The sequence below is a fragment of the Rattus norvegicus genome, chromosome 4 (genome assembly GCF_036323735.1).
Source record: "Rattus norvegicus strain BN/NHsdMcwi chromosome 4, GRCr8, whole genome shotgun sequence".
Taxonomy (NCBI): domain Eukaryota; kingdom Metazoa; phylum Chordata; class Mammalia; order Rodentia; family Muridae; genus Rattus; species Rattus norvegicus.
In genome coordinates, this window is record NC_086022.1 from 160436043 (window position 1) to 160462331 (window position 26289).

Genomic DNA, 26289 nt, shown 5'->3' on the forward strand with positions numbered 1-26289 from the left:
GTGTGTGGATGTGGCAGGTCAGTACAGATTGGGAAAGGGCCTGGGCAGTGTCTTCTAAGCGGCCTGGTGCGTTATAAACTGACCAATTGACACGCCTTTTAAAGTTCTTTAAAAAAAGTCAACCCAGAGAAGGAGAAATCAGTCAGTCTACTTGTGACTTTCTGTCAGTGGATGGGGAGGGATTCCAAGACACCTCTTTTTGACAAAATATGATCATGGAAGAAAATGCCTGAAGATGTCCTCTGGCTCCACGGACTGCTAGTTTGGCTTTTACCCTCACCTTTTCCCTTTAAGGGGTCATCTGAGTGAAGTACACATGTTGGAGTTGAACTTGCGGAAGTATGTGATCTTCAGTCAGCCTCTGAACTATGAATGGGCACATCTTTAAGGTGCCCCAGAGAAACATAGTTTCCATGTTATGGAAATATAGTTTCTATGTAATGGAAATGTAGTTTCCAGTTTTATCTGCTGCCTCTGCCAAGGCATGCACAGGATACATAAGTGTCTAAGTGTGTGTGCACACAGAGTTCTTTCCCTTGCAAAAGAGAAAGGCAAATCTCTCCCCTTCTAACTCTCATTCTCCCTTCTTTTTCCTTCCTTTCCTCACTGTTGAGCAATTTTCTTCAAGGCAAAGACTTCTGGTGATGATTTTTTTTTATCTCTTTGTACCATTTGTTAATGAAATTGAAAACCACTCTAGGGAATGGGTAGCTCTGGATTTTGTACCCCTAGCAATGACCATTTTGGTGCCATTGGGGGCTTTAGCATAGGTTTGTGGAAGATAATGGTGAGTTGAAGAGCTACCCTAACCCTTAATGATTAGGGCATGGTAGGAGAATGGTGTCCATGGCACAGAGAAGTGAGGGAGTTCTGTTTTACCTCATTGCTCCTCTTTCTTTCAGTGATCCACCACTTCTGGGCACAAACACTGACATTGGAAGGGCTGAAGGTGATTCTGATTGGCAGGTACAAGCTACATATGGCTGTCATTTTCCCAGGGCTAGGTTGAAAGAAACTGTGTGGAAGTAGGAAGCTATCTCCTAGATTAACTGCCTCTAACCTCTAGGGGGACCCTGTGGATTCCTATAGCCTCAGTTTCCTGTGGGTAAAATGAGACTGGTGAGAGTCAACTCCCATCACTGCTAAGAGGATTGTTTTAAGTGTTTCCTTGGGACTATGTCAAAGACACAAATAAGAGACTAGTTAGAGCATAACTACAATAACTACCAACTTGTGGCCAGCCTTTGCTTGTCTATATCCCCGATGTCCCCTTACTCATCGCTGATCTTCACAGCAACATATGAAGACTTCGTGCAATGAAATAATTGCAAGGAAGTGATCCCCAAAGCCTCTGATAGATGGGAGACACTTAAACAACACAACATTGTTGTAATCAATAACTTATGAAAGCATGAGTTGTATGATGATAACTGTCTACTTCATGTGTGGAGATGGCAAAGAGCACAGCATTCATCCATGTTTTAAAGATGAGAAGACTATCTCAGACGAAGTATCTAAGATCACGAATCCACTAAGCGATGTGGGGCAGTCCCTCAAACCCTGTCTCTCCATTCCCACACACTTGTTCTTGGTTCTACTGTCTGTTGCCCTTGTATATTTGGAGTATCTTCAGAGGGAGGCTTACGAGACTTGTAAAGTTTTATGTGGGCTCTTTATAGCACTATAATAACCATATATTTGGGGGGGACACAACTTCTGGGAGAGAATAGCAAATTTTCTCAGTTCCTCAAATAACTAGCATGCCTCTTTATGTGCAGATTGCCAGAAAATAGGAGATGCGCGATGCACACCTGCTGCTCTTTGGGAGCCCACAGTTTCCTCTACATTGAGACAGGGGAGTAACAGAATGGGAAAGATGGATGCATATTGACAGCCTGAACCAAATGCTCAGGGTATATGCAGGAGGGCTGGTACCTCCTAGCTGCTGCCTTCTACAAGAGTTATTAATATCCCCCAAATTGCCATCCAAATATAGCAATTTGTGCTTTTATTCACTTACTTCTAGAAGCCAACTGCTAGGCTTCAGAATATCTATGTAATTTTTTTTTAAAAAAATAAGAGTACTCATTGGCTCGCTTTAACAAGCAATTAAGTTACAGATGGCTATAGCAAGACTGTAGAGATGGCTCAGTGGTTACAATCATGTCTTACCTTTGCAGAAGGCCTAGGTTTAGTTCCCAGCATCCACATGGTGGTTTACAACTACCCATTACCCCAGTTTCAAGGCCTTAGATACTCTTTCTGTCCTCTACGGGCACCAGATATGCATGTGGTACACATACATTCATATAGGCAAAATATTCATACATATAAAATAAGCAAATCTTTTTTAAAAAGGAGAATGGGCATACCAGTGAAATGGATACTATCTATGAATCTATGAGTCAGTACTAAACACTGCTCAAGTTTAGGCCAACCACAAACAATGAAGAGTTAGGAAACTCTAAGTTAGGGGGCCAAGCCCATGCAGAAAAACTCACTTCTGATGCCAATGGTGAGTTTTAGATTCTTAGTATTTTGTTGGATGGATCCTACAGTCTTCTCTGAAGTGGTAACTTTACTTGAGAAGGTATCTACATCAGACTGGCCTATAGACAAGCCTTTAGAGTAATTTCATAATTAATGATTGATGTGGGAGGGCCAATCAAACTGTGGACAGCGCCACCTCTGGGCAGGTAGTCCTGGGCTGTATAAGAAAGCAGGCTGAAGGTGCCATGAGAAGCAAGCCAGCAAGGAGCATTAGTCCATGGCCTCTGCTTCAGTTCCTGCCTCCAGGTTCCTGCCTTGGGTTCCTTACACTGATGGACTTCCCTTATGGATGGACTATAAGCTGATAAGTGCAAAAGACTTCCTAAGTTGATTTTGGTTAGTGTTACATTATAGCAACAGAAACCTATCTAGTACTATCACGTTCCAAAGCCCCTTGCTACTAAATGCCATAGTTGGACTTAGTTTTCATCTTCTAATACTGTATGAAGATTATTAAATTTCAGCACAGGGACCCCTGGGGGACACCCTCAGACCACATACCATTTATAAAAGCAATTCAGTTGAGGGCAAAAGTTAACTCCCTTATCCAGGAGACATTCTTGATGCAAACCATGGGAAGTAGATTTGCCTCTAAGGCAGTTCCAAGGAAACAACCTTATCTTTACATTCCTAGACTCAGAAACAGGTAAAATGGGAGGATAGCAAGGTGAGTGGAGACAGGAGAATGTGAGTCTTTTCCCTCTCCTTTCTGCCCTCCTCCTTCCCAGCCATCCCTAGGAATTGGCTGTGTGGTGAATAAGGGAGGAAGGAAGGGAGGAGAAACTATCCTTTCTCATAGTATTTCTTCTGGTAGCATTCTCCCAGGTCATCTACTCCTTTTGGTTGGGATACTTTTCCCTTCCCTTTCCAGCTTCAGACTTTACCATTCTCATTCTGTATTAGAAGACAATAGAAATGCAGTCATCATCCAAAAATTCTGATCAAATCTATCTGGCATCTCAGAAACCTTGGCTGTCCTCTGCTCAGGGCCTAGAGATGGAAAATGAGGAAGCCAAGGAGAGGAGAGGATAAACTCATGTTATGCTCCATGATTTTTTTCTCAAGTAAAGAGCTGTTCTGTTCATGCTTTGGGTCCACTAATGGCTACTCCTGGATATTAAACATTTGAGATGACTTGAGATCACGGAGAAAACATCCCTCCGCTGACAACGTGGGTCGGTGGCTCTGTAGCTGTGGTGTAGAGCGGGGGCCTGGTTGGAGCAGCTGAGCTGACAGATTCCCTAGTTGTCACTCTCCAACAATGTGCTGAGTCAGGGATGCAGAGTGGGGAGATGGTGTGTGCTGGCGCCTTGGGTGGCAGAATTTGGACGCAGAGCAACCTTCAGGCAGACAGTCCCCCAGATGAACATTAGCCCCTGGTCCTCGGTTCCAGGTGAGGGTTGATGGGAATCAGGTTTATTTTCTAAGTGTCACCACTGAATTCCTTCTGGACACAGTGGTACCCATCTCTGTCTCTGTTTTATCAGTCTGCATCTTTCTATGGAGAACCCTGTGAGAGAGAAAGAGAGAACAGAGGCATGGGGGTACGGAGATGTCCTCTCTGAGATGCCAGTGAAAGATGGTGAACAAAACAAGACCACTGATCTGATGGTTCAGTTGGTGGGAATGGACGGCATGGAGCCAGAATATGGAGATGAGTCCTGCCACTCAGCCAATAGTAATGCAAAACCTGAAGGCAAGAAACAGTATAGGAAGAAGCCATGGTGCAGAACCAGTGGAAGGAAGCGGCCTGCACTTCACTTCTCGAAGGTCTGGTACCCTGTGCCTGGTGTGCATTGTAGGGACATGTTGTTATTCAGAGAAGGAAGAGAGGCAAAATATATCACTAAAGTGCGAGGAATAGGCTACTAGTTGGCTTGTGAAATGAAAAATACATTTTTAAAAAATTCCTTTCTGAGAGACAAAAGGCCTAGAGTTCTCCTAGGTCAGGGAAAGAGTTAGCAAAACTTTCCTCAAGCTATTATTTGCTAGCAAAGAAATGGCACAATTTTGAAAGTCTGTGGATTCTGGGTTGCAGTGAGAACAGCACAGGACATTTGAGGATCTTTAATCTGAATTAGTATTCTAACACCTAAGAGAGAGAGAGAGAGAGAGAGAGAGAGAGAGAGAGAGAGAGAGAGAGACAGAGACAGAGACAGAGACAGAGACAGACAGACAGACAGACAGACAGAGACAGAGAGAGACAGAGACAGAGAGAGAGACAGAGAGAGAGAGAGAGACAGACAGACAGAGAGAGAGACAGAGACAGAGAGATTGTAGGTGTGTGGGATGTCTGTAGTTATTTAGAAAATCCAGCTTATTGAAGAACACAGTGTGAAGAATAAGAAGTGTTTTTTTAATTGGGATCATTTAGATTGGGACTAAGTCCAAGGTCAGTTGTTTCCATTGTGTTACTGGCCAAGTATCTAAACTTTGTGGGTTGTAATTTCCTTCTATATAAAGTAAAACTAATAATTCCTACCTAGGAAAGCTGCCATTGGGAACCAGTGTTAAGGATATCCTGAACAATTACCCTAAGTTAGGCAGTACACAGTGAATGATAGATAGAGGCATGGATGGATGGATGGATGGATGGATAGATGGACAGATGAATGGAAGGATGGTGGATGGATAGATGGATGAGTAGATGGTGGATGTATAGGTGGATAGATGGTAGATTGGTAGATGAATGGATGGTGGATGGATAAATGGATGAGTAGATGGTGGATAGATAGGCAGATGGATAGATGGATGGATAGCAGTATAATCAGCCATGGCCCTCTACCTTGCTGGAAAGAGTCACTGTTCTGTGAACTCTTGTCTCTCTCTCCCAGCATGGCTTTGTGTGACACACATGTCTGGGAACACTCATGGATGATCCAAAATCTTTCCAAGACATAAAAATGAGGAGTTCTTAGTTCTATAATACCACAGCAACTGTTTCACTGACTCGGAACTGTCTCGTGAGACGTCTAACTCTTTCATGACACAACCTTGGGAACAAAGGCTGCCACATAGTCTCTGAAACACAGCAAGTATTTATAAAAGTCAAACCTTTACCATTGTCTGGACAAGGGGTGCCCCTGAACTGGAGCCATCAGAAAGCCTGCTGTGGCAAGCTTATCTTGAGCATTCTGAAAGTCAAAACTAATGCTTTTGCACTAGCATTGACTGGGACTTTTGATGGGGTCTGGTGTTTAGGGACATTCAGAATAAATGGGGCTTCATCAGTGCAAGGGGCTGTGCTGTCCACAATAGAGGGTATGGGTTTGGATCTCTTCCTTCCCACAGGGGACAATGAAAAGTCACTTGCAGAAATGGGTGAAAATCCATACAATCCCCCTGCCCTTGATAAGACTTGTACATGTGATGTTTTGTGTGAAATGCCTCATCCTGGGAGCCAAGTGTCTAATGATGAGAAAGGAGGAGGCTGGGCAGAGACTGCCTGTCCATTTCACAGATCAGACAGCTCTTCTTGTTTCATTTGAACTTCTGTGATCTTTAGCTATGCTTTCCAGACTAGAAATGGACACATTCTTCTTCCACATCCCCGTGGGCATCTTCCAAGATGCCTTTGTCTTAGAGACATAGAAAAGATACTGGTCATGGAGAACTTGGACCAAGAAAAATGGCATGAGAGTTGGGGCTGACTGCATTTTGCCTGCAGTTCATTTTGGGGGTGGGAGTTAATTGCTGACTTTTACCTGTTAAAGTCAAAACTGGCTACTGGTCACTTCTATTAGAATAGCATGTGTTTCTGGGCAGTGCCATGGCTAGCTTGGGGTGTCATTTTGCTTTCTGGGGAGGATGTTCTTCCCATTGTTAGTGCTCATGTTTTGGGAAGGTCTAGAGTGTCCCCCTGTTGTACTGATTTCCGTGTTGGAGTCCTGTTTTCTTTGCTCAGACACATCACCACTGTTAGACTCTGGAAGAAACATTGCATGGTAGTTAGGGTTATCAGATACCATGATGAAGTCTAGTTGCTGGGCCTCTCGTGCTGGTTGACTACTGTTGCCTGTTGCTGAAAATAGTTCCTTCTGCTGTCCTAGTTAAAAAACAACAAGCACTGTTTGAGATGAATGTGAACAGCATCTCAGAGTAACTGTGAGGGCTCTCTTTGTGGGTTGACGTTAGAACTGATAGACATGGTGACCATAACACTGAACAATTCTCATTTATGCTTCTGACCAGAACACAGGGATGACGGGAAGACTCGCGATTTATTCCTTTACACTTGCAATTGGTTTCAGAGGGCAAACCTTCACACAAAAATTTATAGAAGTTGAAGTGTTGGGTTGTTTTTTTTTTCCATTCTGCAAAACCTGGCACCTTGGCTGTTGAATGAAAGCACTGAGTAAAAGCAAAGGTCTAATGGAACCTGTTAGGGTGCTTCGTGTGTAGTGGGGGACTTTTCAAACTCCCATATTTGTGTATGCAAGGCAACTGAATAGGTTAAGTATTATAATTAGGTGCTAAGTCTTCTCCGAGTGCATTAGTGGGACTGTGCCTCTTCCTCCGAGGCTTCCCAATGTTGCTGATGGTCATGTAGCAGTCTTTCCTTCACCTCATACCTTACTCTACAAAGCACCATGATAGTCAAACGAGTATGACTATATTGCTAGACTCCAGATTAACCAGTATTTGCTCTAATCCCCAAATCAGTTGGCAGACAGAGGGAGAGGAGGGGAAGGGGAAGGAACTGAAAGCCAGCTGGCAAGTTGACTTGGCCAACATTGCTGCTGACATGATAGAGTCTGTGACATCTTGTGCATGAGGGGATTGTCACCAAGTGGTTTGTGCTGGGAACTTCTCTTGGAGGATTTGTTCACATAGGGACAAGCCACAGAAATATAGGCCCTGGAGCAAAAGCATCAAGTAGGGGATGAGTCTTGAAGAGCAACATTTTCCTAAGTGGGATGAGCATAACTGTTGCTTGCACAGCATTTTCAAAAATAGATGTATTCACCGCCAAGAATTTAAGTTAGTAGATCTGGGCCAATGAGCATAATTTTTGTATTTTACCACCATCAAGTGATTCTTATGGTGAATTTATGTGGGATCCAGTGACATCATTCTTGGATTCCAGTCTAGCCTCAGTCTTATACAAAGGCCACTTAGCTTCTCTGAGCTCTGAGCATCCGAGAGATGCTACATTTATCTCTTGCTGTGGCTCATAATCTCTCTTTCTAAGACCCCAAGCATAGTTGGATGTCGGCAACCCTTAAAGAGACTCATCATATGACACGAAAAGACTAGAGGGTATAGAGGAGGGGACGGATTCAGAGCATGAAGAAGACAAGAGTAAGGAAATGTACTGGCTACCTCCCTCATTGCTGGGACACCAAACCTTTTTTGGAAAAAAAGCAACTTAAGGGAGAAAGGGCTTATTTTTGGCTCACAGTCGGAGGGGATACAGTCTCTCGTGTCAAGAAAGGTATGGCGGCAGTTGTGTCTCACAACAGTGGGAGGTGGGAGCTTACCCTCATCTGAGCTGCAGGAAATAGAGGAGGCAGGAAGCAGAGCCTTAAGTCTTCCCCACAATGTCCCAGTTCCTTCAGGCTCTGCCTACTGAAGGTTCAAACACATGGACCCCTGAGGGATATTTTACATTCACAGCCTCACATTGTGCTTCCAACTCCTAACCTTTATGGTCATCTTATAACACAAAACACATTCAATCTAACTTGAAAACTCATAGTCTTACAGTTCCAACAGGATTGAGAAGTTTGACGTCTTCAGGAGACTCAAGCAAATTCTTAGATGTAAGCCCCTGTCAAGTAAAACAATAAAAGTTATATATTTCCAATATATAATGTCACAGAGTAAACATTCTCATTCTAAAAGAAGGAACAGGAAGGCAACAACAAATGTTAGAACAAAGCAGAGTTAAAACTCAGCGGGACAAATGCCAAATCCTACAGCTCCATGTCCAGTATCTGGGCTCATGATGGCATCATCTGACTCTAACAAGCTTAAGTGGCTCTGCCCTCCAGATCTATTGATGTGTTACAGCTGTGTCTTCTCTCCACTCGATACCAGCAGCTTCCCTCAATAAATGCCACACATTTCTGGCATCTCCAATACCCTGGTGTCTCATGTAATTTAGACTTCATAGCTTCATGCATAGCCTATTCAGGAGCAACATACAGGAAAACCGAGCTTGCTGCACATTGATTGATAGAAACAGTGGCTCTTCTGGAACTTTCTGGAATGCCTATGCTCTTGTATCCTGCATACCTGTGAAGCAGGGGCACCTGAATGTTACAAAAAGCTTGCTTTCTGCTCAAGCTATACCTTGGTCCTTTGGGACAGTGGCAGCAGGAGCCTCCCCATTCTTCACATCTGAACCTGGGAGAGGGCTTTGCTAAGTGGATCCCCCTACCCCATACCACATGCCCTAGAGGTTCTGCCTCTAGCATTCTTCTTTCAGGCAAATTTTCATTTTTACAGTTCCAAAGCTGAGGGATGTGATGACCCCATTTCTTGGTACTAGTTTTCTGTATTAGTTCCTTTTCTATTGCTGGGATAAACTGTCTTAATGAGGCCATTTGAAGGAGGAAGCATTTGTTTTGACTCATGGTTTGAATGCATGGAGTCTGTTATGGCAGGGAAATCCTAGCAGCAAAAGCAGCTGATGCTGTGATGGGTGGTAGAGTTTGCTCAATTCTGGGAAGATCAGGAAATGAAGCAAGGGTGGGAAGGCTTCAAGGCCCACCTTTTCCTCTCTCCAGTGTCCAACTTCCTCCAGTTAGGCCCAATTCCACAATGTCCCAAAACAATGCTGCCAGCTGGGGACCAAGTGTCCAATCCAGGGAGAGGATGTTTTCCTCCTCTTCCTCCTCCTCCTCCTCCTCCTCCTCCTCCTCCTCCTCCTCCTCCTCCTCCTCCTCCTCCTCCTCCTCCTCCTCCCCCTCCTCCTCCTCTTCCTCCTCCTCCTCCTCCTTCTCCTTTTATTCTTCTTCTTCGATTGGATATTTTATTTATTTACATTTCGAATGTTATCCCCTTTCCCCGTTTCCCCCCTGGAAATCCTCAATCCCATCCCCCTCCCCCTGCTTCTATGAGGGTGTTCTCCTACACACCCACACACTCCCACCTCCCCACCCTGGGGTTCCCCTACACTGGGGCATGGAGCCTTCACAGAACCAAGGGATTCTCCTCCCATTGATGTCAGACAAGGCCATCCTCTTCTGCTACATATACGACTGGAGCCATGGGTCCCTCCATGTGTACTCTTTGGTTGGTGGTTTAGTCCCTGGGAGCTCTGAGAGGGTCTAGATGGTTGGTATTGTTGTTCTTCCCCTGGGGTTGCAAACCCCTTCAGCTCCTTCAGTGTTTTCTCTAACTCCTCCATTGGGGTCTCTGTGCTCAGTCCAATGGTTAGCTGCGAGCATCTGCCTCTGTATTTGTCAGGCTCTGGAGGCATCCATATCAGGCTCTTGTCAGCAAGCACTTCTTGGCATCTGCAATAGTGTCTGGATTTGGTGTCTGTATGTGGGATGGATCCCAGGTGTGGCAGTCTCTGGATGGCCTTTCCTTTAGTCTCTGTTCCATGCTTTGTCCCTCTATTTCCTTTAGACAGGAGCAATTCTGGGTTAAAACTTTAGAGATGAGTGGGTGGCCCCATCCCCTAACCGGGGGCCTTGCCTAACCTCTGGAAATGATCTATAAAGGTTCTCCCTCCCATTTGTTGGACATTCCATCTAATCTCATCCCGGTTAAGTCCTTGCTGTTCGCGCCATCACAGAGACGTCACGAGAATGTCAAATCTACAAACGAATGTTCTGCCAATCAGTTCTCCAATCTGTTGCTCAAGTGTAATGGAAGGAAAGGGGCGCATGAAGCTGGTGATTAATTAGATTGAGAACGAAAATCACATGACCTAAGGGGACAAGAGACACTTCAGAGTCAACGTTCCCAAGGTGTTCACAGTGCAGGACAGCTTTGTCCTTCCTGTCTTTCTAAAAGCAAGAGTGCATCAGAATATGGGCATGCAATGCTGAAAGCTACCCTATCGGTGCTTACCTGTGGGGCATATAGTTGTCCATTTTTCTTAAAATTATTGACAGGCTACTATGAGAATCTTATATGCCCTTTTTTATCTTCTTTGACATCTAAACAAGGCTGACAGTGATGTGCATTCGAAGAAGTGGTGAAGAGGTTTTCCGAACTATTCTGTTCTGATATGAAATTAGACTTGATCTAAAATTGTCAGCTTATGAGCATTGAGCGGTACTGAAGTGAGCAAAATGATTGTTTCCAGATGGACATCTATGCCTCCACCCACCCATGCAAATGAATTCCATGGATCAGCATAATCTAAGTACTTGTGACCAGCAATGGCATCTTACTTCCCAGGGGAGTAGAGGAAAACAGACCAGAGACTAACACAATAGCTGTAGATAATGGTATGATGTAGATCATAATGCAGGATAATAAAGGCAAGGGGTAGACTAGAGGGCTGGGGAACTCCTTTTCTGAGGTCCAGAAGGGGAAAAGATGGGCAAAAGGGCTCCATTAAGTTCTCAATGTGGAAATCAGTCTGGTAAATTCAGTGGACAGGAGGGAAGCCAATGGACCAGAGTAAGGGAGGGACTTCAAAGGAGGAGACTGGACTAGAGAAGGGCCTGAGCTCAGAGCATACTGATGCTTGCTGTCCCCAGCACAGACTTCAGATGTATCCCAAGCTCATGGTGCTTGCATGCTCTCCCGGATCAGGTTGAACCTTAAAGTCTCCTATGTATTGTATGGAGAAAGGGGTTTTTACCAATGGCTGTAGCTAACTTCTTCCCTTTATGGACAAAGCCTGGAGAAATGGAAGTGCTTTCCTGACCCTTGCCCTCACATTAGGACCCTGCTGAGACTCATGTGGCCACTGTTGCAAAATCTCTTCCCTGGAGAGAGTGAGTTGGGAGAAGCTGTCTCCAGTCGGAATCAAGGCAGGGTACCTGGCAGAGAAGCTGGCATTAGGGGAATGGAGAGAGAGGAGCTCATCCTAGTGCTAAACCAGGCAGCTCCTTTGAGAGACAGATACTGAACCAGCACGCGCTCTGGGGAGCCAGTGGAAATGAGCGGGACCTCAGAGAGCGGTTTTCTGTGTCTTCTGGGAACACTGAGCAGCAAGGGGAACAGATATGTTTTCCACTTTAGCCCGCAAATTACACTGTGTTTTGTCCCAGGCTTTAGGCATGCCTGTGCACTTAGGTGCTGTGGCATGTGACTGCCTCTAGTTCCTTTGCCAAAGAATCCCTTAAGAAACTGAGACCCTGTCCACAGAAGGTACTGTTTGTGAAAGCTGTTGGGTTTAGCATGGGAGAAATCTATGATGATAAGGGACAAGACCTGATTGGCCCCTAAAGAGGTATTCTGGGCTTAGGCTGTAGGGACCAAGTCCAGGTGATGAAATGATGTTACTTAGATAATTGTGTGGCTTTGGAACTTGAGGGACAACCCCTATGCTGTAAGAGGCAAAGACCACAGTGAACTTGAAGTTCCCTGTTACAATGGTCATCCATCTAACCCCCCTTTTAAGTCCATCTCCCAATCCTTCCATGGGGGCTTCTCATCTGGGACCAGCTCCCATTGGTCATGCAATTCAACTAACATTGTTTACCAAGGTCATTGCCCAGTTATTTCACTCAGAAAATCTCCACAATCCCCAACCCTCCTCATCCCTGCTTCCACGGGGAGTTGTCTCTAGAGAAAATCAGTGAGCCGCTTCCAGACTTACAGGAGACTCCACCTACTATAAGGGCAGTTATTAAGACCTGGGTCCCAGCCCTTGGTCCTGCCAAGACTGAACCCCCAGTGAACGTGATTGTTGGGGGGAGGGTGGTAATGGGGGGAGGATGGGGAGGGGAAGCCCATCTATAAGGGGAGGGGGAAGGGTTAGGGGGATGTTGTCCCGGAAACCGGGAAGGAGAATAACAATGGAAATGTAAATAAGAAATACTCAAGTTAATAAAGATTAAAAAAAAAAAGACCTGGCCCAAGTGATTGAACGTAAGAGGGGGAAGAGGGAGGAAACAAAAGACAGCAAAAGATAGAAAGAGAGGAAGGAACATGGGAAGAGAAGACAGAGGAGGGAGGATGGTTGGAAAAGGAGGTTAGGAGAAGACAAGGTTTGGATTCTGTCTGCCAGACACAGATAGATGCTTATTCCATGCATTACCTCATTTTCGCTTCACAGCATCTTTTATTGACAACTATTTTTAATTTCTTTTTAGAGAGGAGAAAGTGAAATTGTGGAGAAATTTTTCATGTATCTAAATTTTCACAGTCACTAAGAACATGAACCAAGAACTGAATCCAGATAGAAGACTATAGACCAGAGTTCCGTGCAGCGTACCCACGGTGCCATGGTCTCTTTAACTAGACTGATGAGATTCCCAGTTTTATCAAAGAAAGAAAAAGGGAGAGTGACAAGAAGGAGGTAAAGAGAACACGTTTCTCAAACCTTATGGCCTCTTTTTGACATTACCAACCTGGCCCTGAGCCTCACTAACCACTTTCTTCTCTGCGTCTCTCTAACTGTATGGAGAGCTGAGTGGACTGAATCTGCAGTCAGGGGTTCATGGGATAATGCTCAACAGTCTGTGACCTTCCTTGTCTTAGTGAAAGCAACTGGAGCCTTCCTCTCCCCTCTGAAATGGACATTCTGTGAGTGGTGGGACAGATGGTGGTGGCTGCCTGAATTATTCATTTCTACCTGACCCAAGGTGCCCCACAATGCAGGATCATTGATATACACAATATGAAATGCCTTATCCCTGAACCTTTGACTGTATAGTAAGATATCTCCCTTTGCCTGTTTCCGAAGGCTAGGAGCTGTACTTTTTTTCCCTGGATTTCTATCCTGTGCTTTCTCTATGATCCCCTTCCCTTCCCAGTGTATCATCTTTCACCTTGTTTTCTCAAGTTTCCCATGTTTTCAACCAGATATATATATACATATGTGTGTGTATGTGTATGTGTGTGTATGTGTATATATGTATATACGTATATACGTATATACGTATATATGTATACGGGAGCATCTGACACAAGGACCTGAGGAGAGGGACCTGGCCAACATTGGAAGCATTGATGAGAACAGGAGCAAACCTCTGATGCGTAACTCTTGCTTGGACACAGGTGCTTGTGCTCAGTTATCCATGGACCCTCCTCTTTAAGTCTCTCTCCCAATCCTACTCTTCCATGAGGCTTCTCATCTGGGACCCGCTTCCATTGGTCATACAATTCAACTAACATGGGTTACCAAAATCATTGCCAAATCATTTCACTCAGAAAATCTACACAACCCCCAACCCTCCTCACCCCTGCTTCCATAGGGTGTTGTTTCTGATTGGAGAAATTCAGTTAGCCACTTCCAGACTCACAGAAGACTCCACCTACCACAATGACAAGAAGCCCTAAGACAAGGAACCAGGGCAACAACGATGTCCTTGAAGCAAGGAGAATTAACTATTGATCTTATTCCCATCAAGTACAGACCTCAGAAAACTCTAGTAGTGTCTTGGCCATATCCTTTTTGCCTACTACACAGAAAGAGACCAAGGGTATGGTGTTCCTAGGTTTGCCTACAGAGACAAGGTCTGTTAATGTGATGAGACATATTAGTTGAACATTTATGTGCTTATCTATCTGTAACATGGCACCCAGTGACCAACTCCTCTCTATCCTTTACTTCTTCACTCTTGCACCTTTAATTTCCTTTGTAAAAAACTTACATGCATGGTCTTACATGCGCGCGCGCACACACACACACACACACACACACACACACACACACACACACACACACACACACACACACACGAGTGTGCCTGCAGAGGCTGGAAGAAGGAAGGCCTTTGGTCCCTTAGAGCTACAGTTACAGGTGATTGAGAATCATATGTCATGAGTGCTGAGACTTTAACCCGGGTCCTCTGTCAGTGCAGCAAGTGTTTTTAACCACTGAGTCATCTCTCTTGCCCCTGTATGCTGTAAGAATGGCTGTTTGTTTGTTTGTTTGTTTGTTTTTTTAGGTTTCCTATAAGAGTGAGGCCATGTGGTATTTACCTTTCTGTGCCATGCATATTTGACTAATCACACAGTCCTCCCTGTTTACCCATTTCACATGCAACAGAATTTAATTCTTTTTAATGACTGAACTGTTTCAGTTTGCATATTTGCATTTTCTTCTTTATTTGATCTCTTGTCAGATAATTGTTGCTAAAACTCTCATGGATGATTTACAACTCTTAACTGACCTGAATCCCCTCTTGAACCTCCTTCCCTGGGATTTGAGAGCCTCCATCTCTTCTAGTGTCCTAGGGTGATGTACATTTGTGATGACAGGAACAGCATCAGGTGGAGAGGCTACAGGTGGGAGAGCACTGGACCTGAGCACATGGCATTTCAGAGCTCAACTTCGCTTGAGAACTAGTTCCCTTAGTTCAAACTCTTCAGCTCCTTCTAGAACACAGGGATCAAAATGGTAACTTTATGGTATTGGACAAGATTAAATGGGGCGTGTCCAAGGCCCTTGGATGGTGGCGAGCCATCATCCAAGTGATTTAAATGGGGACTCCTATGTCTGGTGTGTTTGCATTTTGAACAACAATACCTGGCAGAAAAAGAACTGGTTTAAGAGAATGACTATCACAGTGTGGTCTCCTGGCCAGCAGCATCAACACCAGCCATAGGCTCACATGAAAACTTACTGGAAATGGAAATTCTCAGACTCTATTCAGAGCTAGACTGTGGGGGAATGTCATAGACCTGTTTCAGCAAGTTCTGCCGATGATTCTGATTGGCAGAAGACTGAGAACAGAGGTTCAATATAAAGGGGCAAAGCTTTTGGAGAGGGGGAGGGTGAGCTTGAGGTCTAGGCGGGTGCAAATAAAGTGATTGCAGACATGGGCTCTGAATTCATATCTCCAGAAGCCATGTAAAAGCCGGGTACATAAGCAGTGACTGTCTATAACCCCAGCGATGTGGAAGGAGAGACAAGTACATCCCAGGGACCTGCCAGCCAGCAAGCATGTAGTGAACTCAAGGTTCTCAAAGATAAGGTGGAAAGCAATAGAGGAAAAAAAATACCTGATATCAACTTCCTCATGGACTTTCCTAGGTGAAATTCACACGTACGCATCATCCTCATACATACACAACCATTCACCCACCATGCACATGAGTGTGCATGTGCACACATGCATACACAAAAGCACACACGTGCACACACACATACACACACACTGAAATATAAGAAAGAGGATGAAGTCCTAAACACCTAAATAAGGTAGGAGGACTTGAGGTCAAGGGAAAGGAGAGTTGGAGCTTTGGACTACAAAGGGAGAAGGTGAGGTTCTTAAATGGCAGTCTTGATTTCTGTGTGTATTGGGGAAGGATTTAGACAGGGGAAGCAGTTTAGAAATCACCAATGTGGTATGGATGAAGACTGAGAAGTCTGGCTAGGAGGTAAAGAGGACATGCGATATTGGCAGCCTACTCCAGGGGTGTGCAGTAGCCTTTATCTACTTCCACTGTTGTGAACCAACTTCACAACCCTACAACATGGGACAGTTGGAAGATGAGGCCCAGAAGCACATGTGTGGGTCTGTGTGTAGCTGAAGCAACAGGCTGAATGAAGATCAGTGTTCAATGGATCAGGAAATGACCAGAAAACAGGTCATTATTTGGAGTAGGGTGGTTGAAAGGCTGGAAGAGGAGGAAGAACTGAAGAGTTTTTGTTGTTTGTTTGTTTGTTTTTTGGTTGTTTGTTGAGTTTTGGAGACAGAGTCCCTGTAGTTCAGGCTGACCTTGAACTCAATATACAGCCAAAGATCTTCTAATTTTCCTTCCTTCCCTTCCCAGTGCTGAGATTACAGGTGTGTCCCACTATGCTTGGTGGGCCCAAAGAGCTCTGGGAAGTGGTATTATCTATACAGGCGTTGATCCTAAAAACTAGCCGGGGAGGTTGACAGTAAGAACATTAAAGATGACAGACTGTGCATAGGCAGTACCACATTTTTTAATGTTTGTTTGTCTGAGTTGTTCGTGATATGGCAGGAAGGGAGGACGGCAGTCCATTGATTACCACAGTTGGGGGTGAACAGTAGGTACTTTGAATGAGAGGATTTTATAGGCAGAGGAGGAAATGGCTTAAAGATAATACATAGAGGGCGCCTCAGCTCCTCTCTTCTGACAGCACGTGGTAGTGAAGGCATTGGGAGTTGCTTTTAATACTAATCACCATCCAAATAAATTCTGTGTGGTGTTAAGACAGAATTGCAGTTTAAGGGCCCCTAACCATTATTTAGAGCTAAAAATCTAGAAGCAACCCTTCATTATAGAAGAGTGAGCAGCATCAACCTTCTGAAGAGCGGAGTAGGAAAGATTGCAGCCTGTTATAGGCCGAGGGGGCTGGCTGTATATGGAGACATTGCTTTGCTTCTTTCCTTGAAATATGGGCTATGATGAGAAAACAAAACTCTGACAGCTCTGTAAGTCTTTGCCACCCAGCCTGAGATCAGATACTACCTGCTGCTTGTAAGTAGCTGTTCTGTTCTGGCCTCTGGTTCTCTATGTGGTGCGAGAGATGCACTGTGGTCTGGCACTTGACCGAGTTAATGATTCTGTCTTTATACCCTACCTCTTATTACTCAGAGCCATCCCCTGGTCGTGAAATCTATAATAATATCTCAGTGCTTTTGAACATGAGGTGCTGGCTATTTTTTTTTCTCAACCTGGCACGAGCCAGGGTCATCTCAGAAGACAGAACTTCAATTGAGAAAATTCCTCCATCATATGGGCCTTTAGACAAATATCTGAAGATATTTGCTTGATTAATGATTTATATGAGAGCTCAAAACACTGTGAGTGGTGCTACTCCCAGGCAGGTGGTCCTGGGGTATATAAGTAAGCTGAACAAGTCATGAAGAGCAAACCAATAAGCAGTGTCCTCCAAGGCCTCTGTTTCCGTTCCTGCCCTGGCTTCCCTTCAGGATAGACTATAGTCTGTAAGCTGGAATATACCCTCTGCTTCCAGAGTTGCTTTTGGCCGTGGGGGTTTTGTCACAGCAAGAGAAGGCAAATTAGAACACATGGTCTAGTGCTTTCTCTGGACTATCCCCATCATTTTTGTCTGAGAAAACACCAGCCTTTAATAACAAATAAGAAATCGCTTGGTCTACTGTTTTCGTGGCATTCTGCATGTCTTTTGCCCATGCCATAATTTGTATCCACCTTTCCCATTTGCTTCCTCTCAAGTCAGGGTTCCTTGTGGACGAAAGAAAAGTGTTCTTCTTTGTTTCTTCAGTGCAGTTTGATGTGCAGTCGTCATAGTGAGTAGAAGAGACGGAGCTTATAAGCCTGTCTACGTGGAACTTGCCATTCTCCAAGGACCGCCATATTTGCCTTATTCTCCTTGAATGCCCAGTAGGAAAGTTTTCTGCTTGCCCCATTGGAGAGGAAGCAGTGATAGCTTTCAGGGAAACTGAACGATAACAGCACCCCAAATTGCTCGGCTAATACAGAGGCAGAAACTGGATCAGACTCACCAAGTACTGAGCTTCTAAATCTGTTGGATTCCTTTCCCTCGTCTTGATACTATACCCCCCGAATTTGCAGGAGCACAGGCTCAGTGCGTGATTATTCTAACGAAGCCAGTCCATTCCCATTCCAGAGTCTCTTGTTCATGGACTGCAGGTGAGGAGGCAGATTAGCCCAGATGTTGCTGCCACCTGGACCCTGTTCTTTGTAGGCGTTCTGGAAGGAAGAGAAGGGAAGAAGCCAACATCCTGTTTTCTTTGAAGGTCAAAGCCAACTCTAAGTTGAGCATGATGCCTAATGATGGCTTGGCATTTGTCATCTCCATTCTTTTGTGCATTATTATTGTTTTAGAGTTTGGAGAAAGATTGGGTATATCCTCCTAAAGCCATTAAAAGTATATATCAGAAACATATGTGCCTATACATATTGCTCCCTCAAAGATGAACTTCAAAGATGGTGATGGGTACCTCTTTCTAAAGAGCACAGTACAGAAAACGGGGAAGGAAAGCTTCTAATAAAGAAATCCAGGACATCCCAGAAAATCCTACCAAGAAATCAGGGTTAGCATCATCAAGGACAGGGCATATCATGGTCTATATACTTGAAAAAATATGATAAAAACGATCCTTGACTTCTAGTTTACCTCCCTCAAACATAACCCCAGACAAAGTTTGAAACAAGATTATGTTGTGGATTCCTCTACAGAACACCTGACTAGCACATCTCAAAGTGAACAAAGCCATCAACGGCAAGCAAAGTCTGAGAGGTTTTTATAATGCATCTAAGGGAGCGAATGACCCAACAGAATGTGGTACCTTAGCCGCAACCCTTGACCAGGAGGCAGGCATTGAACTGAGACAGTACAAATGGAATATGAAGTTTTAGTTCATAATGTTGCATGATATTGGCTTATGTGTTGTGAAAAATTCACTGAACTTCTGTGGGAAACCGAACACAAGGTATATATACAATTGTCTATACTGCCTTTGAAGCTTTTTATAAATCTAAACCTGTTCTAAAGGAAAAGTATTTAAAGAAAACAAGGAGCTATCACATGTTATTGATGGGAGGGGCATTGGACACTTTAGAAGCAGTTTGGTGGCTTCTTATAAAGTCACGCATAGGCCTACAGTGTGATCAAGCAAGTCCACTACTTTGGTATTTGCCCAAGGGACATGACTATTTTTTATTTGTATCCAAATGGGTATACAGATTTTAGAAGGGCATCATTCCTAATTGTTCCCAGCTGGAAACAATCCAAACACTCCTCAGGGCAGCGAGTGGGAGAATGGACTAAAATGATGAAATATAGACCATCCCACAGTGAAAGGGATAAACGACTGAGCTGGGCAACAGTATGGGTGGGTCTCAGGTGAGCTGTGCAAAGTCGAAAAGGCCACACCCAAGAAGAGATACACACTCCAGTGTACTTGGTGACATTCCGCAGGACCCAAAACTAGAGGGACATTAAACAGACTTTGCTAGTTCTGGAGATTGGAGAAAGAGGTCACAGACAAAGGAGGAGCATGAGGAAATGTGAGAAAATCACTTTCTATTTTGATTTACTTTGTGGTCGTCGTATATGACTGCAGAGGGTCATCGAAAGATGCAGAACTGCATTCTAATAAAGATGAATTTTACTATATTAATATGTATAAAAACCAGGACAATTGCCACTTTTTCAAAGTTCCTTTCCTCCAAGGGATTAATTGAAATAATATTCTTGCCTATTACTTTCTAAGTGGTTTCATTTCTAAATACCCAGTTTTCCAAACAGGGACTTGTGTGAGGTTCTATGTGGACATTATTATCCTATTTCTTGGACACAGATCTGTATGTGGGAGCAGTAGGCCAGAGACACAAACACAGACAGCAGAGACAAAGAAGTAAGAACAGATGACAGCTAGGCTGGTGTCTGAACAATGGCGACATTAGCTAAGTGCCCCATAATCACCTGCTTTTGATGTAATCAAAGCTGATTAGAGCTCATTGCTGTATGCACCATACAGTTTCTAAAGCTCTGTCCCACAAATTCACTCATGTGACCTTCACAATACCTCTGTCACTTCCTTGAGCCTGGCTTTGGCATCCTCATGTTACCAGTAGGAAAGTCTAAGCATTCTCTGGTATGCCTGTAGTGCTCTTAGGCGGGCTTCATCAAAGGCATGCCAATTTAGTGTGATGGCTGTAACTGATTTACAAATAAGGGGTATGGTTATCTTTACAGTAGAGAAACTGCTGTGGGTTGGGGAGATGGCTCAGTGTATAAAGTGCTTGCTCTATAAGTATGGAGATCCAAGTTCAGTCCTAAGACCCATATTTTTATTTTTAAATAATAAGTAGATCAGGCATGGTGGTGAATGTATATAGTAATGCTGGGGGATGGGGAGATATAAGAGTCTCTAAAAAGGTGAAGAGCCATTAGAAGTTGTCCCTTGGCCTCCACATACATGCTCACACATATGTACACACACACACACACACACACACACACACACACACACACATACACACACACACACACACACACACACACCAGAATTGCAGGGAATTTACTAAGGTCACTGACACAATAAATATTTTAGAGCTCAGTATTCGGCGTTGACATATCCTCTTCCCAATCCTAGTTCTCTTTCACACTGGTGACGTGTGTTTTAGGAAGTGAATGCCCTTTTACAATGAATCTTCACACCTTGCATGGACCAGCAAATGGCAGGAATTCATTGGCTTTTTTTTAATTAGTGCCAAACTCCTATAATTAAAAACTTCTTTATGCCAGCTAAATGGTGCATGTCCGAGGTCCCTGCAGTCGGGAGGCTGAGGCAGGAGGATTACGAATCAAGGCCAATCTGGGCTGTGTAAGAAGACCTCATCTCTAAAACCCAAACACAAAACAAATAAACTACTTTTTTTTTTTTTTGGTTTTACTGTTATCTTTATTAGTAACCCGCTTTGGAGAACAGTGTGCAACCTTGACTTTTCTCTCAGCTTCCTGTGTTTGGATAATGTCTGACCGTAGGAACTATGTGTATGTTCAGATGTGTGCCTTCTAAACAAAACCCCATCACTATCAGCATGAAAGGGGTGGTCTTCCATTAAACACAAAGCTATCTATGTCAACAATGAATGTTTTTTTTTTCCTGAGAAGACATCTAACTCAATGCTCTTCCGTTGTCTCCTTTGGCGTGAAAATCATCTTCTCAGTCCGACTTATCTTTGCTTCCTTGTCTCTGTGGTCCTGGAGGTCTTTACCCTAGTTCTGGGCCTCTCTGTGTCCTCAGCACCTGCCCAGAATTTGTTTCATCAAAGATGCTCAGGCTTGGTCTGATGAGTGGACTGGACCCAAGTGTGTTTGATAAGCTCTTAGTGGTAGCTGGGAAGGCAGTAGACAAAACCCCTCCATGAATCCATTTTTTCTGTTTGGTGCCGTGTCATCAGGAGCTCATATTCAGACTTCCTTGCCAATATCTTAGAGGACAATATTTTCAGGGTACTGTAGGAAAGCCATAGTATGCTGGTGAACCCGGAGTATGGCATGGCATTCCCACTCCCTCTTTCTCTTTGGCCTCACTTGGGAAAGTGTGAATGAATCTTAGTCCAGTCTGATTGGAACAGGTTTACATGAATGAGTCTTATCTCTTCAGAATGGTCATCGTCTAGAATTTAGTTTGCTCTTACAGGGTGAGGCAAAGCTTGTTAGACTGGGAGTCTAAGACCACATTCTCTGGCTGTTATGAAAACTGGAGTAAATGACTTATATAAATCACCTGTAAGTGGAAGTGCTAGGAACTAAATGACCCCAATGATAGCATTGCCCCTCAAGCCAGGTCAACCCTCTTCTTGTTCCAAAAGCACAAGGCAAATCCTTCCATTTCCTACAGTCCCGTAGCTCCCTCCCTAGTTAGCCCTCACTCCTGAGCAAGCTGATGGGGGATTCTTCACGCTTTGAGAGTGGCTGGGCTGTCACTGTTTCTCTAGGCTGTGAACCCCCCAGGACAGTGATTGGAAGGACTTTGTTCACTCTCCTCACTGTGTCTGGCACTGCCATGGGCACACAAAGGATGCTGGAAAGAAGCCGTAGGCCGAGGCACTCAGCTTACAGTACAAGCTTTCAGAGGCTAGATGGCACTGTTGCTAGAGCCAAACCAGGTCTGTTCTGAGAGACAGCATGGATGGAGACGAAAGGGAGCAGGGGCTAGGGTCCTGCTGAGCTCACTTTGAGTCTGACTTGTTGCCAGCAGTGATGGGTGGCTCCCTGCTGGCTAACACCGCGTTCTTCACTATTTTCTCTGCACTTTGCAAACATGACTTCAGGTGGTCTTCAGGGTCTTTTGTTGTTGCTGGAACTGCTGGCTCAATTCTAAACATCCTTCAGGGCTATGACTCACCATGTTCCCCAAGCTGGGCTCAAAGTCATGATCCTCTTGCCTTAGCATCCTGAGTCCTGGGATTGGAGGTGTGTGCTATCAATCAAAATGAAGAGGGCTACTGTTGATATTGAGAGTAAAGTGACATCAGTTACTACAGAAATATCCAAAAAGCAGCAAATGGTCGGCATGCAAATTTTACGCAAAACAGGAATGAATGAATATCTGTGCTTTGTGCCTTCTGATTGTGTCTATTCTCCTGTTTCACCTCAGGATGATGAAGATAAACTGACTTGGAAAGACCGTTTCCCAGGATACTTGATGAACTCTGTCTCCATCTTGTTTATGGTAATTTGAGGGACCACCTGCCTGGGACTGTGTGCATGTTGACCCTGTAGTGAGTGTGTGTAAGGTGGGCATGTTTTTATGCTGTGGAATAGTGAGGGGCTGACAAAAGAGAGGCCACAGTACCAGATGGTGGAGCCAAGAACTTTCCCAGTACTGAAGTCACTGACTGTATATAGGTAAAGTTGCAGTGTCCTGCAAGTGGGATGTATTCTTGCTGTGGTACGTGTGTGTGTGTGTGTGTGTGTGTGTGTGTGTGTGAGAGCCTTTTTGGGTTCAGAGTGCCTCTCTCTAATGCTAACAATGTCTGGAAGGCACAGTAGAGAGTCAGCTAGGGACCTACAGTCTTTACTGTCTCTGTGGATGCTGCATTTACTATTTTTTTTACTTCCCCATGTTTGTGGAAACTTTTTATTTTATTTACTTATTTTTGAGAATGAATGGTGTTGTCAATGTTAGGAAAAGTTGAGGGAAGAAACTGAAATTGACTGGTGCTGGAGTCAGATCAGCAGCTGGAGTCATCAATGGCCCACATTAGGTCACTAACATCAGTCCTTCTTTACTTCGAGGCCCTGTGTAACTAAGAAGACTGTGGATGTAACAGCTCACTTTCCTTAGCAGGATGGCATATGCATTGCAGACAAAGGGGATTACTTGATTTTTAAAAACTGCAAGAATCATCGTTATTTTCTGAACCTACTGGGAGATTTCTTCCTGACTCAGTAGAGCTTATTACTGTCTTTATTAATATTGGCATCCTAACTAATGGGGACAGGAAACATGTCATCTGAGAAGTTTAAACCAGGCCAGAAATGGGGTCACATTCTAGTAATGCCAGCATTCTGGAGGAAGAGTCAGGGCGATTTCAAATTTGAGGCTAGCCTGGGCTATGTAATGAGACCTTGTCCAAACATAAATGTTCTTATCGAGCCTAGACATCATCAAACTCAGCTCCTCACCCTGCAGACCAAGTGCAGAGTTGTAAAGCTTAGCAGTCTAACTTTGGTTCCCTCTCTCTGCCAAACAAGCCCAAGGCATGGCGCGTTATACAAGGGAGCCGAGAGCTGTGTTCTACTCGATGATAGAAAGTTGAATCGATTTAGTGCTTCAGGGCCTCCCACAAGGTGCATATTGCCGTTGAAGAGTTTATTCTTCACTCAGGAAATATTAAATGAGTGCAACTGTGTGCTTAATGCTACTCTTAGGCACCAAAGCAGAGAAGGACAGAAGATAATAATAATAATAATAATAATAATAATAATAATAATAATAATAATATAGTAGTAGGAGTAGTAGGAGTAGTAGTAGTAGTAGAAGCAGTGGTAGTAGTAGTAGTTTTTAGAGAAGGTGTAAGTGGTGGTACACACCTATAACCCTGATAATTAGGAGGCTGAGACAGGAGGATTGTGAGTTCAAGAACAACCCAGACTGAAAATTAAAAATATTATAAAACACTGTACATGTGATAAGCAAACCAATAATAAAATTAGCCTCCACCTTCAGTGGTGGCTTAGGATTTTAGAGCATCAACTTGGCTGAATTTAGTGGAAAATGCCGGATCACTCTATTTTCTAGTCCTATTAAAGCATTCAGAGGCTGCCAGGAGAGGGATAATCCTGGGCTAGAGGAAAGTCTAGAGACAACGTAGGTGTGACGGAGCAGGTACCTCTGCACTAACACTGCCTTCACTTCAAGGACGTTTTCCCATCTAGGCCAGGCCTGGGCTAGGGTGGTTTTATGGGAAGCAGGAAGGGTGAAGCAAGGATTAAGTTGAGGTCAAAGTCGGGGAGTGTGTTTATAAAAGCTGTAACTCATCAAAACCGATTTCAAAGTGTATACAAAAATTACAAAAAAAATAACACAATTCAATAGAAACTTAATAAATGACCTTTATTGGTACTTTACAAAAAGGGACTCCAGTGGCCAATAAGCCTACCAATGAGAACCCATCTATCTCATTAGTATTCAAGAAAATTCTAATTTAAACCATAGTGAAACGCCATATGCACTCAACAGACAACATGCCATTAAGAAGTCTGTCAATAACAAGTGTTGGGAAAGATCTAGATCAAAAGAAACTTGTACAAGGCTGGTGGGAGTTCATTTACGAAATTATTTAAAGATGCCTTTAGAAACATTCTGGCATTACTTAGTAAAACCAAGACTTAAAGCCCACAGCCCTGGAAGTCCATGCCTAGCTGCCTGCCCTAGAAAACCTTACGTGCACACTCAGAGTATGGATACAAAAAATCCCGTGAGGCTCTGTTTATAATAGCCCCAAACTGCTAACAGTCCACATGCCTATCCCCATGAGCGTTGATAAATAAACCGAGGTCTATTTACACAGCTAAGGACCACATAGCCATGAAAATGCACACGTTAATCAGGATAGAGAGCAGTGTGGGTGACCCAAAAGAGCCAAGCTTCCGTGGCATCGTTCAGTGACGCATTCTTAAGTAACAGAATAGCTAAGACAAAGAAGGAAATGACTGTCATCTAACAACAACCTGTCAGGACTGAGGGACATGATGAGTCTGAAGTGAGCAGGCAGGATACACTGGAGTCTCTCTCTGTCTCTCTGTCTCTCTCTCTCTGTCTCTCTCTCTCTGTCTCTCTCTGTCTGTCTGTCTCTCTGTGTGTGTGTGTGTGTGTGTGTGTGTGTGTGTGTGTGTGTGTGATGGAATGTTCGAATGTTCAGCATGTTCCCAATAACATACAATTTAAAAATCACAACTATCACAAATGCATCTATTAAATAAGTCAAATAAGGATGTCTCGTTAAGGTCTTAGCAAGGGTCTATAATAGGAGAAAGAAGCAGCCACGTTGATATTTTGGAGTCAGAGGGAAGAATGAGGAAAGGGACTCCAACCAGGCTACAGTAGTACCTGGTAGGATGTCCAGTGAGAAAGGGGCAGCAACATGGTTGAGGCCAAGAGATAGAGTCGAGGAGGCACTAGGGAGTCAGGGTCAGAGCAAGGAATGGGCTCCCTACGGAAGTGTTTATGGAGGAGTTTCGTGATCTGACATGCGGAAGAGTGCAGTTGACTGTTGTGAGAAATGCTGGTAAAGAAGTGTGGGCAGCAGGGGAAGCAAACAGAGGCTCTTGGTTCCATTTAGGGAGCAGTGCTATGGAATAGCATTAACCATAGACTGTGGCCCATGACCAAGCTCCTTTACCCTAGTGGTGGAGATAGACCCAAAACATGATGTGTCCCAGTGCAGTGTCTTACAGGACAGTTTATTAGAGATGTCGTTGACCTGAATACCTTCAAAACCTACAATTCAACCACAAATGGTAGAAATGGCACTGGAGTTAATGGCAAGTGACCTGAGCTCTAAGGTCAGGATGGGAACGTGGGCATGGTTCCAAAGGCAGGGTCCAGCCATGGATCATCATGAAACCTCATTGATAGGAGGGATGATAGCTGTAAGGATTAGCTCAAGGGAAGATGTGGTTTGAACAGTGACTTGGAGAAGATGCAGCAGAGAAGT

General features: G+C 44.1%; 1 protein-coding gene across 4 annotated transcripts in view; it reads left to right on the forward strand.

Moving 5' to 3' along the window:
- The window catches only part of Ano2 (anoctamin 2), a 341360-nt gene that overhangs the window by 235572 nt on the left and 79499 nt on the right, over positions 1-26289 (forward strand). For all 4 annotated transcript variants that reach the window (XM_017593038.3, XM_063286858.1, XM_039108820.2 and 1 more), the window contains one exon: positions 22725-22799. In XM_017593038.3, coding sequence (XP_017448527.2) covers positions 22725-22799 — 75 coding nt within the window. The remainder of the gene's footprint in view (positions 1-22724; positions 22800-26289) is intronic.